This window comes from Bos javanicus, chromosome 9 (genome assembly GCF_032452875.1).
Source record: "Bos javanicus breed banteng chromosome 9, ARS-OSU_banteng_1.0, whole genome shotgun sequence".
Classification (NCBI taxonomy): domain Eukaryota; kingdom Metazoa; phylum Chordata; class Mammalia; order Artiodactyla; family Bovidae; genus Bos; species Bos javanicus.
In genome coordinates this window covers 101,669,983-101,685,353 of record NC_083876.1, presented here as the reverse complement: position 1 = coordinate 101,685,353, position 15,371 = coordinate 101,669,983, and the positions used below count along the sequence as shown (strand labels likewise).

The window sequence follows — 15,371 nt, the reverse complement described above, 5'->3', positions numbered from 1 at the left end:
TAACAATTTCTAAGTTCCAATCAAGCCTGGTTGTTAAAAAGAAAAGGACTATTACAAACATCGAAACAAAATGTTAATGAAGGACCAGAGAGTCGGGTTTAATTTCCTCCTTCACCATCCCCAAACGCCAGCGAGGAGGGTTTGACGACACGTAACCTTCTCTTTCCCCTGTTCTTGGGGGGCCGCAGCGGCCACCGAGAGGGCCAGGGCTGGGCAGTGGTCTTCTCAGCGGTGTGAGCTGGGTCTTCTGTTAGGGAAGAATAACTTCACTTTCTTGTACCTCCCAAGAAAAATCACTCATTCCTGTGAGCGATGGCAAGTAGATGTCAAGATCCAGGACTTTTCCAAGGGGTGAGATGTGGATTGATTTTAGGGAAAAGGCATACAACTGGATTTCTTTTACATTTCTGACAATTTGACAAAAGGAGAATTCAAGACTGAAATGTGAGGGGTTGCCTAGTCCCATAAAAAAAAGAGACAAGAAATTTGGTGAGAATAGGACGAACGCCGGTTTCTATTAATTCCCCTATTTTGTGCCCGTGTTCAGGGGCAAACCAATGATTGAGTTTTAAAAAGCGGCCTTTTCCTCTGTTGCCATGATGAGCTCATGAAACCAGCCCTGCTTTGTTCCCAAAGTCACAGCTCAATATGTGATTTCCCCCCCTTAGACTGCATTAATTGCCGGTGGCTCCAGAATAGGAGGGAGAAGGCAATGGCAGCCCACTCCAGTACTCTCGCCTGGAAAATCCCATGGATGGAGGAGCCTGGTAGGCTGCAGTCGATGGGGTCTCAAAGAGTCGGACACGACTGAGTGACTTCACATTCACTTTTCACTTTCATGCACTGGAAAAGGAAATGGCAACCCACTCCAGTGTTCTTGCCTGGAGAATCCCAGGGACGGGGGAGCCTGGTGGGCTGCCGTCTGTGGGGTCGCACAGAGTCGGACACGACTGAAGCGACTTAGCAGCAGCAGCAGTTTTTCTAATGAAAGGTATGATTAGTAAATATCACACCTTAGAATGCCCCTCCAGAGGGCTGACCTAGTGGTGACTCTCCCAAAACTCTCTCCTGTGTTGTTTATCTGAAATAAATATGTATGTGTATACACACTTCTGTACACTTACACATAAATATGACATTGACATGGATAAATGCATGTTAATTTATTCAAGAAAAAGAACATACAGCTCCAGAAGCCATGAAATGAATGCAAAATTGTTTTGGAAAAACAAATTTTTCTGGAATAGTAACTTCTTGAGAAACAGCAACTGTACTTCAACTATTTTCACTTATTGGAAAAGACATGTTTAGCATTTTAGAGAAGGGAAGAGATGGACAGGACTATATCATGTGGGCTGTCCCAAATCGGGCAATTTTGGTCCATTTCAGTCTTGAATTTCCTTGTTGTCTTTGATTCCTTCTTTTCATGCCCTATAATTTTATACCAATATATTTCCATATCCACATCCTTTACCATGACATCTATTATCTGTCACATAAAGCATCCCTGGTGGCTCAGATGGTAAAGACCCTGCCTGCAATTCAGGAGACCTGGGTTCTATCCCTGGGTCAGGAAGATCCCCTGGAGAAGGAAATGGCAACCCACTCCAGTATCCTTGCCTGAAAAATCCCATGAACAGAAAAGCCTGGCAGGCTACCATCCAAGGGGTCCCAAAGAGTCGGACACAACTGAGTGACTAACACTTGACTTTTTAAAAAAGCTATTTGTTAGTTGGTGGATTTTTTCGTATCGCATGTTTAGGTCTTCAGAGGAGGAGCCTGTTTATGTATTAAAAAGAAGCTCAAAAAGGAAACTCTTAACCTGCAAAGGTGCACCTCTGACCAGCTGCCCTGCCCTCCAAGGCGGCTCTAACGCTGGACTGGGCATGCTTCCGGCTTCACCGAGACAAAGCCTGATGCCAGCCACAAAGGGCTGACTCTTCCGGGGGAAGCTGGGGACTCAGTTTGCAGAGACAGCAGAGCAGGTTTTCCTGTTTCTCAGATGGGACAACTCCAAGCTGGCCTGCAGTAGGTGGGGAGAGAAAGTGGGAGTGCAGGGGAGAGTGTGCACCTGCGGAGCTGTGCGAGCTGGTGCATACGTGAGTGCTGTGCACGTGCGTGTGTGTGTGTGCGTGTGTGTGCCCGTGTGTGTCTGTGCATGCATGTGCAGGGATTACTCAAAGGACTAAAACCGGATAAGGTGATTCGTGCATAATCAGTGCGTGTAGTTGACCTGGGGCCACCTGAAAAGACAAGGCATCATTTCTAGCCCCCTAGCGGCCCCCCATGTCTCCCCCTCTCAGTGTAAATGACAGACGGCCCTTGGGGGTGGGAGCAGGTGTGCTGCGGAGAGGGCCACAGCCCGCCCTCGGGGCTCCTCTGACTCTTAGGGCAGTGTTGGACACTTGACCCGGTCCACGTGGACTCTGGCCGGATCCCGCGAACCGCCTGCTGGGGCTCCGAGCGCCGCGGGTGACTCTGCGCGGACTGACCGCACGGCCGGTGCTGGTCCTCCGCGCCCCTCCCGCGGTGGGCGAGTGCGGCGGGCGGAGGACCGCGGCCGGCCCGGCCCGAGCCCGGCCCGCCCCGCGGGGGCGTGGTCCCGAAAGCCGCGGGAGGAGGAGGTGGCCCGGCTGCGCAGCGCGCGATGGCCCCCGACGCGGGTCGGAGGATGCTCGGGCTGCCGCGCCAGAAGCTGCAGAAACTGTTTCTCGGAAAGGTAGGCAAGCCCTCGCGCTGGAACGGGCGGGTTCCAGTTCCAGGAGAGAACCAGCGTTTTCTGTTTGCTGCTGGGAACCTGCTACAGTGACAGATCTTTGCCGGGAAAGGGCAAGTGGGCTCTGTTTTCCGGGACAGAAGGAAATTCTGTGAAAGGGTCACAGGTCACGGGTGGACGCAAAGAGCAGGTCAGAAGCTGGACTGAAAGCTGTTGCCGTTTTCAGTTCGTCCTGTTTCTGCGGTCGCGTTACAGCCGGAATGGATTCAACACCGCTCTTCAGTGTGTGTTCGCAGTCAAGGGGAACCGGGGCCACTCAGTCGTTTTCCTGCAGTTTTAGAAATGAAGGGGAGAAAAATGTGACAAAGTTGATGTTTATCGCAACTGTAACTGAAAGGTAAAGTTTTAGGTGAAGAGAATCAGATTTAGCAGTTTTCTCTTAAAACATTTTTTTCTAGAACTTTTAAAAGTTGTAGTAAAATATGTACAACATAGAGCTTCCCTAGTGGAGAAGGCAGTGGCACCCCACGCCAGTACTCTCGCCTGGAAAATCCCATGGACGGAGGAGCTTGGTGGGCTGCAGTTCAGGGGGTCGCTAAGAGTCGGACAGGACTGAGCGACTTCACTTTCACTTTTCATGTTCATGCATTGGAGAAGGAAATGGCAACCCACTCCAGTGTTCTTGCCTGGAGAACCCCAGGGACGGGGGAGCCTGGTGGGCTGCCGTCTATGGGGTCACACAGAGTCGGACATGACTGAAGCGACTTAGCAGCAGCAGCAGTGGTTCAGACAGTAAAAAAAATCTGCCTGCAATTCAGGAGGTCTGGGTTCGATCCTTGGGTCGGGAAGACCCCTTGGAGAAGGGAATGTTAACCCACTCCAGTATTCTAGCCTGGAGAATCCCATGGATGGAGGAGCCTGGCGGGCTACCGTCCATAGGGTTGCAGAGAGTCGTATACGACTGAGCGACTAACGCACGCGTGCACACACATGACGGAAGGCTTGCGATTTTAACCACTTTCGGCAGCATTGCATGTTTCCTCCACATTGCTGGGCAGTCATTACCACTGCCCATCTCCAGAAGGCTTTCATCTCCCCAAACTGAAACTCTGTCCCCTTTAAATGACTCCCCAGTCCTCCTGCCCCCTGCTGAGCTTTCCCATTTTAAAGTGAAATAATGCAAACACACAGTAGTCATGTGTGATAAGCATGCATCAGACTGCAGTCCAAACCGGGTCACGCAGAACAGCTCCTGCAGTCTGTCCCTTGGACTTCTTAGAGAGGTTGCTTTCGATTGTATCTCACATACTGCCTTTACAAAAGGGTTTTATAAATCACTGACATACCAGGGATATTAGGACTGTGAGTCATAGCACTTTTTTGAAGAGAATCTGTGAGTTTCCAACAATGTGCATGTAATTTTGTTTAATTTGGACAAGAAATAGTCTGATTCTCTTGTTTTAGTGAACATCTCTAAGTGTGCGTATGCATGATATGCAAATTTGCTGTTGATAAATGTTTTTCATTTGTAGCTCTAAATGCATGAAAATGTATGTTTCACTTTAAAGTCACTCCTAAAAGAGTATTTCTAATGATTTTACACTGGGAATGAAAGTCATCTCCTCCTACTTTTGGAGTTAAGAGAACTGAGGCCTTAGGGAACCAGGCATGGGTCCGCTTTCAGAAGCCTGGACAGATCCACACGTGAAAGCTGCAGCCCCCGGTCGCAGCCCTTCGCCGGCAGCAGCCCTTAGGTCTGCGACAGCCTCATTGTCATTCCCCTGTAGGCTTTTGCTCTGAACCTCACATTTCTGGGAGTATTCCCTTCTTGATACCCCGTCTTATTTCCGAAGATGTCAATAAGGTTGGCAAATATTTTCAATATGAGATTTAAAAATGAGTAAGTGCCAATATGGAGGCAAAGCAAAGAAGGTAGAAACTGGATGTGAAGGCAGAGGCGAGGTCGGAAGGCAAGGCAGGCTGGTGGCCAGCTAGAGCTTGCTGGCTGCCCGGGGGGGTGGACTCAGCGTAAGCTCAAACCACAGACAAAAGCCCATGCCCTGTTGTTCAGACAGACACTTTTCTTTCTGTCCCTGAGCCCAGAGAGAAGTCTCCCGCAGGTTCTCCTAAAGCGGGCACCACGTCGGAGCAGTGAGCAGTATACCCAAGGGCAGCCTCTCTTAAGTGCGGTGCGTTTCTCACTGATGCCTTTTGTGATGCTGTGGATTGCAAGCAGAGGCAGTCAGACCAAAATACAAAGCAGAAAATAGCAGAAAATCACTTCCATCCAGAGTCTGCTTGTGTGGTCCTTGTGAACAGCCCTCTGAGAGCTGCCCTGGGCAGGGATGTTGGAAGGCATCTGGGTGTCATAGCACAGTTCTCTGTGACTTTGGGTAGGAAATCCATAAGTTTCGTTAGGATTTAATTTGGGTTCCTTGACATGTACAGGAATGCAGATTCTCTATATTATAGGTTACAAGGAGGGAGTCATAACATTTGGGTGCTGGAAGAGGTCTCAGAAACCACACAGCCAGTATCCGTCACCTTTTAGATGAAGAGCCCAAGGGTCTGAGGAGCTGACATGTTGGGCGAGTGGCAGAGCTGGGGCCAGACTGGAAGCTCCGGACACCCACCCAGAGCTCTGCGCTTTATCCCACGGTGGGGTGGGCTCAGCAGGGCCGCCGGAGGTGTGACTATGTGTCCCCACCGGCCCGTGTTGACTCTGTCGCGGGGCTGCTGACTCCAGAGCGATGCCCCTCATTCCCAGCTAGCTAATGCTAATTCCGTATCACTTACTCAGGAGGGTACTTCCTGTATACAAACCAGCACACCCAGGGTCCCCTCCCTCTGTGGGGTTGTTTTTTTTTAAAGTCTTTTATTGGAATGTAGTTGCCTTACAATGTCGTGCCAGTTTCTGCCGTACAGCAAAGTGGACCAGCCACACGTGTGCATATTCGGTTCAGTTCAGTCACTCAGTCCTGTCTGACTCTTTGCAACCCCAAGAACCGCAGCACGCCAGGCCTCCCTGTCCATCACCAACTCCTGGAGTCCACCCAAACTCATGTCCATCGAGATGCCATCCAACCATCTCATCCTCTGTCGTCACCTTCTCCTCCCACCTTCAATCTTTCCCAGGATCAGGGTCTTTTCCAGTGAGTGAGTTTTTCGCATCAGGTGGCCACAGTATACATACATCCCCTCTTTTTGGATTTCCTTCCCATTTAGGTCACACGGAGCACTGAGTGGCGTTTCCTAATCTATACAGAAGGTTCTCGGCAGTCAGGCCTTCCCTGGTGGCTCAGCTGGTAAAGAATCCGCCTGCAGTGCAGGAGACCCGGGTTCGATCCCTGGGTTGGGAAGATCCCCTGGAAGAGGGCGTGGCAACCCACTCCAGCATCCTTGCCTGGAAAATCCCATAAACAGAGGAGCCTGGTGGGCTGCAGTCCACGGGGTTGCAAAGAGTCGGGCACGACTGAGCGACGAACACTCTAGACACGCTCATTAGTTATCTCCTTTATACTATCAATAGTGTGTGTATGGCAACCCCGGTCCCATTCACCCTGCCTGCCTCCCTCCCCCAACGCCCGGGTATCCGTACGTGTGTTCTCTGTGTCTGTGTCTCTCTTTCTGCTCTGTACATAAGATTGTCTTCAGATTCCACGTTTACGAGTTACTGTGCAGTATCTGTCTTTCTCTTTCTGACTCATTTCACCCTGTATGACAGTCTCTGGTTCCATCTACACCTCGACAAATGACCCAATTTTGTTCCTTTTCATGGCTGAGTAATTTTCTATTGAGCATATGTACCACATCTTCTTTATCCAGCGTCAGCGTTTTAACCCTTGAGAGCCCTTGGCAAGCAGTCCTGATATTTTCTCAGTTTTGTAGATACTGAGGACCGTTTAACAGCCACACCACCTGTCATAGTCAGAGGAGCTTTGTGAAAACCACACGCACATTAATGCAGACTGAATAAGTAGCAGTCCAAGTGGGTTTCTAATGACATGATGAACTCCCATAATGACAGCAGTTACTCTGTTTCCCTGTGATATATTTCTAATCTGTGATGTGACTTTATTATTGAAGCCACCTGAGCCTATATGTTTTGTGTTTTTACAATATGAGAAAAACCACTGTGGAAGGGTGGTTAATAGTCAACCCATGAGAAAAACCACTGTGGAAGGGTGGTTAATAGTCAACCCAGAGATGGTGATTTTTATATAAGTATAGGACATTCTGTGTTTAATATAGGATGAGAGGAAAACTTCTGATGGCATTATACATGGCTGTTTGGTGATATAGAGTGTAAGCAACAAAGTTTTGACTTGCTCAGATTAGCAAGGAGAAATGTAATTGTATTGTTTTAAAAACATAACATTGCAACAGATTTCCACCACATTTAAGAGCCATGAACATAAAGGAGTTTTAAAAAGCAGTTTGTATTAAAGATTATGTGAAGACAGCCAATCCCAAACATTTGCTGTTAGAATTGTAACAAAGTCTCTGCAGAAATATAAATGGACCATGTCAAGGGCCAAGGAGAGAGGGGGGTCTGAAAATGTGTTCAGGAAACATTCACCACTTTATTGATCCTCTCTCCCATGTTATCAATGAAAATTTAAGCTCCCAGGAAACTGATGGCAGAGAAATTGAAGCTGCAGAGAAATTGAGGAGAGTGGGTTAAGCGTGTCAGCAGCTAGAATCTCAGGGAAGAAACTGCCAGTTCTTCCCGTGTGTGTGACTCCAACAGCTTCAAGCCCTTAAAAACCCCCTGTTTGTGGCTTTTTGAAAACAAAGTAGAAAGAACCATGGATCCACTTTCTGTCATGCAGGGCGGTATCAATACTAAGACGGCCCCTGCACTGGAACATATAACAGAGATTTTCAGGTATATTATAGGTTCTTTACAGAGATTTATTTTGTAAGTTATGACTAAAGTTTTAGTTGCAAGAGATTTACTTGGAAATGGACTGAGAAGATCAGCAGAGTCCTGCTACAAACCGTAAGACATCTCTTTGGTTTTCCTGAGGATGACGGTCATAAATATTTTCAGGGCTCTTGATTTGCACCTGCTGGGGGCTCAGGGTGCAGCCCTACATGGGTGGGCTTACCTTTAGTAGCTTGTGGTCTGGCAGGAGAGTCAGTCCCTTTACCCTAGATAAAGGATGCTCAGAAACAGGATACAGAAGTAGCATAACTGCAGGGGAGAGGAGTTTGCTTTTAATGCCAGGTACAAGGGAAATAGCATCTTGTTTCTGCCTTCTGCGGTGACTGCACCCACGGAGTAAACTCCAGGAACGGGCCCCGTGTGTCAGGGCAGGCAGGCCAGGTGCCGTGAGCGGATGGAAATGTGTAGCTCCCAGCAGAACACGTACCACTCACTACGGGGTCAGGGATGGGGCCTCGGCAACCCCCAAGTAAAGCGTCCCCAAGAGCATCCAGCCGTCTGGTCCAGAGTTCACCGAGAAGTGAACCAGCGCCAGCACACCGCTGTGGGAGGATGTGGGGGTGGGTAATCACAAGAGATAGTAAGTGATCCCCAAGGCCAGAGGTTCCCAACCTCCAGGCTGGACTGGTGCCTCCTGTCAGATCAGTGATAACATTAGATATCACCCTGAAACCATCCCCTGCAACCCTGGTCCTTGGAAAAAGTTGTCTTCCTCCAAATCAGTCCATGATGCCAAAAAGGTTGGGGACCGCTGCTCAAGGCCGAGAATCATCCTCTCCTACAGCGGTGTCACTCACTGCGGACGCATCGTCCTTGAGTTAATTTAAATACTTGCTAACTCTTCAGTATTCTAAATCAGTGTTAGCTTTTGAAGTAGCCATCTGCTTACAGTTTTGCTATCTGCTTCATAAAACAAGATTTCTCTCCCTTTATTCTAAATTGTCTTCTTAAATGTCTCCTGCCATTCTTGAACCTGAGGTTGAGGTCTTCAAAGACAGTCTGTGCTTGAGTTTCCCTTTCAACACAGTGGGTAGGCGTCAGACCCAGCACTCAGAGCCTGTGCCCTGCGGGTTGTCTGCATCCTGTGAACAGAGGGGCCTTAGGTGGTGACTGTACTGCCCAGGTTACTAGGCTAGCCCTGTCTGGAGGGTCACAGCTTATTAAGAAGTATGAATAAAACAAAAACCCACTGCAGTACTCTTGCCTGGGAAATCCTGTGGACAGAGGAGCCTGGTGGGCTACAGTCCATAGGGTCTCAAAGAGTCAGACAGGATTGAGTGACTGAGCAATAAAACAAAAGCAAAGTATTTAAACTGATAGTCATCGATTTGATCTAGATTCTCATAAAGGCACATTGATATAGCTTCTGAGCAAGATTTTTAACATATCAACACCCAGGTACAGACTAAGTGCCCTTTGACTGGACAGGAGAGAACTGGTGACCCGTGATGTGCCCAGACCCTGCCTGGTCCTGCCCTCTGCTCCTCGCGGTCTCTTTTTCATGAGAAGACAGGCTTCTGGCTTTCAGGATTCTCCTTGCTCCTTGTCTATGATTGTTTGTTCTACTCTTTTTGTAGAGTAGCATACACTCTGCTTGTTCTATGGATTTCCAGGAGTCTGTGCATTCGTTTGGCTTTGCATAAAACCCCCAAATTGGCTGTTAGAATCCACTGCTGATACAAAAGCCACTGTAACTGGCTTGAGAAAAAAGTAGAAATTTATGGGGCCCGCCCGTGAATTGAAAATGCAGGTGTCCTCAGATCAGAGCTCAGAGACACTCACCTCCCTCCAGGCGCCTGGCCAGGTGGATCCTTCCCAAGCTCCGCCCAGGGGTCGCCGCTGTTTCAGACTCAAGTCGGCACACACTCGGAAGCTGTCGGCATCTGGGGTCTGTCACCAGGTGGGGATGGGCCCTGAGGCCGCAGGCCCATGCCGGCTGCAGGCTCTCCTTTAGGGCTCGAGCGTGTGCTGAGCATCCCCTGCAGGGCAGGAGAAATGGGGACCCAGAGTGGGCTTTGGGCTCTGACCACAGGGGACCCAGTGAGGGGAGGGAGGGATGTGAGTGATGGTCACCCCTTGGGCCCCGCGTCCCCACTTCTGTAGAGACAAGGGGTTGTAATGTCCACTTTATGTTAGGTCATTCTAGACAGTGACATACCAGAGAGTCTGGGAAAGATTGAAGGCGGGAGGAGAAGGGGGTGACAGAGGATGAGATGGTTGGATGGCATCACCGATGTGATGGACATGAGGTTGAGTAAACTCTGGGAGTTGGTGATGGACAGGGAGGCCTGGCGGGCCGACAGGACTGAGGGACTGAGCTGAACTGAGAGAGTCTGCCAGGCCAGGAGCCCCCAGGGCGAGGTAGCTGGAGCAGGCTGCCCGCGCAGCCCTGCTGAACAACGGCCCTGTAGAGACCCAGCACACAGATCCCGTCCTTGCTGGGACCAAGCTGTGTCCTCCAAGTCCACGTGTGAGGACCCTGACTGCCCGGGGCTCAGAATGTGACCGTGTTTGCAGAAGCGGCCTCCACAGACGTGATTAGATGACAGAGACATCGTTAGAGTGGGCCCTGATCCCGGATGAGTTGCGTCCTTATGAGAAAGGTGACCAGGGCACAGACATGCGCAGAGGAATGGCGTGCGCAGACCAGGGGGAGGGGCAAGGAGAGGGGCCGGAGAGACTGGCCCTGGAGGACGTCTGGCCCCCAGCCCGTGAAAGCGGACGTCTGCTGTCTGAGCCCTTGGACTGGGTGCTGTTACTCGGTCCTCACTGACTCAGGCACTGAAGCGGGCTGAGCCGGAAGGCGGAGTGGAGGCGGCGTGGGGCCGGCCCCTGTCCCCAGGGTGCTGTGTGCCGAGTGTGCGCTGGACTCCGGCCACTGAGTGCACTGCATCGATGTCCCCGTGGCCTCCTGTAAGTGGGGACCACACGCTGCTGGCCGGACCCCGCCCTCCCTGTGTTCGTGGCCTCGCCCTTGAGGACCGCAGTGTCCGGGCCATCATGTGTGCCGGCCGGTCTGTCACCCGGGCGCTCTCTGCCTGCTCCCTGTGCCTGCGGCTCTGGGTACCCACGGGGCAGCGAGGCTGCCCTGCCCTTTCTCCTGCCTGTTGTCCTGGAGGCACGTGTTTTGAAAGGCAGGGAAACCCCCAGGGACCCTGATCACTCCAGGGGCCTCCCCGGGCACCTCGCCAATCTTGGTTGCCAAGTGGCTGTGCATTCGCACCAGTGGCCCCCATGGCCCACGACCGGCCGGCTTGCCCGGAGGAGGGCGAGGGACCCCGGCCCAGGCCTGCAGAGGCCACTGCAGCTGCAGCCGTGAGTGTCCTCAGGGACTTTGTAAAGAGGAAACTGCAGGTCAGTGGCTGGCGTTTCCTGAGCTCGGGGGTCTGCAGGCCAGGGAGCAGCCGCGTCTGCTCCTGGACCGCGGGGCAGGGACCATATGGAGAAATCCAGGTGTCGGGACAGGTCCAGATGCCCAGGCTTGCGATGCTGTGACCTCTAAGGGTCCCATTGCAACGGGCGCGCTGACAGGGCAGGAGCTTGTGGAAGAAGGAGAGTATCCCAAGCTCTCCTGTCCTTTGAAGATCTGCTTTCTCACTGGGGATTTCCGCCACGATTTCTGACGGGTGGCGGAGGCCAGCATGGTGCGGGCCTGGTTTGTATCGGTCCTGCAGTGGGGAGGTGAGGAGGGGCAGCCTGGTTTGTATCGGTCCTGCAGTGGGGAGGTGAGGAGGGGCAGCCTGGTTTGTATCGGTCCTGCAGTGGGGAGGTGAGGAGGGGCAGCCTGGTTTGTATCGGTCCTGCAGTGGGGAGGTGAGGAGGGGCAGCCTGGTTTGTATCGGTCCTGCAGTGGGGAGGTGAGGAGGGGCAGCCTGGTTTGTATCGGTCCTGCAGTGGGGAGGTGAGGAGGGGCAGCCTGGTTTGTATCGGTCCTGCAGTGGGAGGTGAGGAGGGGCAGCCTGGTTTGTATCGGTCCTGCAGTGGGGAGGTGAGGAGGGGCAGCCTGGTTTGTATCGGTCCTGCAGTGGGGAGGTGAGGAGGGGCAGCCTGGTTTGTATCGGTCCTGCAGTGGGGAGGTGAGGAGGGGCAGCCTGGTTTGTATCGGTCCTGCAGTGGGAGGTGAGGAGGGGCAGCCTGGTTTGTATCGGTCCTGCAGTGGGAGGTGAGGAGGGGCAGCCTGGTTTGTATCGGTCCTGCAGTGGGAGGTGAGGAGGGGCAGCCTGGTTTGTATCGGTCCTGCAGTGGGGAGGTGAGGAGGGGCAGCCTGGTTTGTATCGGTCCTGCAGTGGGGAGGTGAGGAGGGGCAGCCTGGTTTGTATCGGTCCTGCAGTGGGAGGTGAGGAGGGGCAGCCTGGTTTGTATCGGTCCTGCAGTGGGGAGGTGAGGAGGGGCAGCCTGGTTTGTATCGGTCCTGCAGTGGGGAGGTGAGGAGGGGCAGCCTGGTTTGTATCGGTCCTGCAGTGGGAGGTGAGGAGGGGCAGCCTGGTTTGTATCGGTCCTGCAGTGGGAGGTGAGGAGGGGCAGGGAGAGGACCCCCTGCAGTGTCCGTGTGCGCGGACGGTACACAAATCAGCCCGATGACTAAAACCTCATCAGATCCTCCAGCGGTCTCGGGGTCTCCTTGCCCCGAGGGTCCCCAGGGAGCAGGACGACTCCTGGGTGCCAGGGGCACAGTGACGCTCTCTGCAGAGTAGCAGGCCCAGCAGGGCCGCTGCTATGGCAACCGGGGGCCTCCGCCTTCTGCTGTGTGTTCAGTTCTCACATGCCTTAGGACGGGGGCGCAGCGAAGCCCTGAAATTCAGGAAGCGCTTGGCTTCAGGCCTGTTCTGCGCTCCGCCTGGGCGTCTGGCCCTGTGGTTCCCCCTGGGGGCTGCTCTCCAGGTCCTCCCTGCCGGGCCGATCCTGCCCCGTGGACTGAGGCTGCCCGCGGGGGTGCTGGAAGGTCCTCGCCCGCTGTGTACCTGTGATCTGAGATGCTGCGACATCAGCTGTCCTGGGCACCTTCCTGGAGCTGGTGGCTCGGTCCTCAGACCTGCCTCCAGGCTCCCTGTGCCTCCAGTGTGGGACTGATGGCATAGACCCTCACCAAAGGGTGCTTGTAGTTGGCTCAGGCTCTGGGGCCAGCCCGCCTTCTCAGAGAAATAGGCAGAAATAAAGCACAGAAAAGCTAGCCTGGGTGGCAGTGCACATGGATCTTTCTTGTCTTCTTTCCTTATCAGAATGGTCTTTGGGGAAACGTATTGGCTTTCCTTTACAGCAGTCCTCTGCTCCATACTAAATGTTGTGGGGACAATTCAGGGCCGTGGAGGGTTTCCGCCCGTCCCAGCACTTTCTAAATGACTGGGTTGCCACTCCCTTCTCCTTGGGATCTTCCCGACCCAGGGATCGAACCCAGGTCTCCCTCATTGTAGGCAGATTCTTTAGCATCTGAGCCACCGGGGAAGCCCTTTCTAAATGACAGGAGGGTTCTAATTATCCTGATTCAGTTGGGTGGTGTGCTTATTAGGAGCTGCTGAGTTATTCACTAAAGTGCCAGCTTCTGTTTGTGTTTGTGTGTTTCCTTTTTCAATTGGGAGGAAATTGAATTTAGGGACAGATAAAAGATGGTTGAACATTCAGCATCCAAGCTTGGAGATAATGCTTGAGTAGCTACCACGCCAAAATAACACAGAGTATCTTTGCTTCAGATCATGTTGAAACCAACCGGTGCCACCTTTGAAAACCTCCTCAATCCCACCCACTACCTCTTTCCCGCCAGAGGCAGTTGCTGCCCTGAATCTGACACATGGTCTCCCTTCTCATCTTCACATTTTAAACTCACGTGAAATCAGTCTGTGTACAGAGAGCATGTCGAGCTGTTCTGTGCATTTTCAGAGTTTCGTCAGTAGAATCACAGTACACGTGTTTTTCTGCAACTGCCCTGTTCCTTCAATGTGTTATTGATTTTTTGTTCTTTCCCTCACGGACGGACACCCATATTATTCCCAAATTTTGGCTGGTAGACATCACTGCAGTGGCATCTTGAGTTTCTTGCAGTTACAGCCACAGAAGTGCAATTGCAGCTAGAAGTCTGTACATTTTCAGTTTTATTAGGTGTTGGTAATTGCTCTCTATTTCAATTTCTAGTAAGTGGGAGGATGTTTTCAGACTCTTTAAACATTTTGCCAAACTAGTGCATGACACATTTTGTTTCTCTGTTACTGCTGAGGTTGGACATTTAATGAAATATTTAGTTGACAGTTTTGGTTTCCACGTGAATTGTCTCTGCATGTTGTTGTTCAGTCGCTAGTCGTGTCTGACTCTTTGCGACCCATGGGCTGCAGCACACCAGGCTTCCCTGTCCTTCCCTATTTCCTGGAGTTTGCTCAAACTCATGTCCATCCAGTCGGTGACGCCATCCAGCCATCTCATCCTCTGCCACCCCCTTCTCCTTTTTCCTTCAATCTTTCCCAGCATCACAGTCTTTTCTAGTGATTTGGCTCTTCCCATTAGGAGGCCGAAGTATTGGAGCTTCAGCTTCAGGATCACTCCTTCCAATGAATATTCAGGACTGATTTCCTTTAGGATGGACTGACTGGATCTCCCTGCAGTCCAAGGGACTCTCAAGAGTCTTCTCCAACACCACAGTTCAAAACCATCAATTCATTAGTGCTCAGCTTTCTTTATAGTCCAACTCTCACATCCATACATGACTACTGGAAAAACCATAGCCTTGACTAGATGGACATTTATTGGCAAAGTAATGTCTCTGCTTTTTAATATGCTGTCTAGGTTGGTCATAACTTTCCTTCCAAGGAGTAAGTGTCTTTTAATTTCATGGCTGCAATCATCATCTGCAGTGATTTTGAAGCCCCGCCAAAATAAAGTCAGCTACTGTTTCCATTGTTTTCCCATCTATTTCCCATGAAGTGATGGGAAGCCATGATCTTAGTTTTCTGAATGTTGAGCTTTAAGCCAGCTTTTTCACTCTCCTCTTTCATTTTCATCAAGAGACTCTTTAGTTCTTCTTCACTTTCTGCCATAAGGGTGGTATCATCTGCATATCTGAGGTTATTGAGATTTCTCCCCGCAATCTTGATTCCAGCTTGTGCTTCATCCAGCCCGGCATTTTTCATGATGTACTCTGCATATAAGTTAAATAAGCAGGGTGACAATATACAACCTTGACGTCCTCCTTTCCCAATTTTGAACCAGTCCCTTGTTCCTTGTCTGGTTCTAACTGTTGCTACCTGACCTGCATACAGGTTTCTCAGGAGGCTGGTAAGGTGGTCTGGTATTCCCATCTCTTTCAGAATTTTCCACAGTTTGTTGTGATCCACACAGTCAAAGGCTTTAGTGTAGTCAATGAAGCAGAGGTAAATGTTTTTCTGGAATTTTCTTTTTTTTTTTTTTTCATATGATCCAATGGATGTTGGCAATTAGATCTCTGGTTCCTCTGCCTTTTCTAAGTCCAGCTTGAATATCTGGAAGTTCTCAGTTTGCAGACTGTTGAAGCCTAGCTTGGAGAATTTTGAGCATTATTTTGCTAGCATGTGAGATGAGTGCAATTGTGCAGTAGTTTGAACATTCTTTGGGATTGGAATGAAAACTGACCTTTTCTAGTCACGTGGTCACTGCTGAGTTTTCCAGATTTGCTGGTATACTGATTGCAGCACTTTCACAGCATCATCTTTTAGGATTTGAAATAGCTCAGCGGGAATTCCATCA

General features: G+C 51.0%; 1 protein-coding gene across 3 annotated transcripts in view; it reads left to right on the top strand.

The window, feature by feature from the left end:
* The window catches only part of RPS6KA2 (ribosomal protein S6 kinase A2), a 334,507-nt gene that overhangs the window by 61,386 nt on the left and 257,750 nt on the right, over positions 1-15,371 (top strand). The window contains exon 1 of one of the 3 annotated variants that reach the window (XM_061428535.1): positions 2,626-2,719. The exons of the other annotated variants lie outside the window; for them this stretch is intronic. Within the exon in view, the coding sequence (XP_061284519.1) occupies positions 2,648-2,719 (72 nt within the window). The 5' untranslated portion in view covers positions 2,626-2,647. Of the gene's footprint in view, positions 1-2,625; positions 2,720-15,371 lie in introns of those variants that run through there. 3 annotated transcript variants of the gene reach the window in all.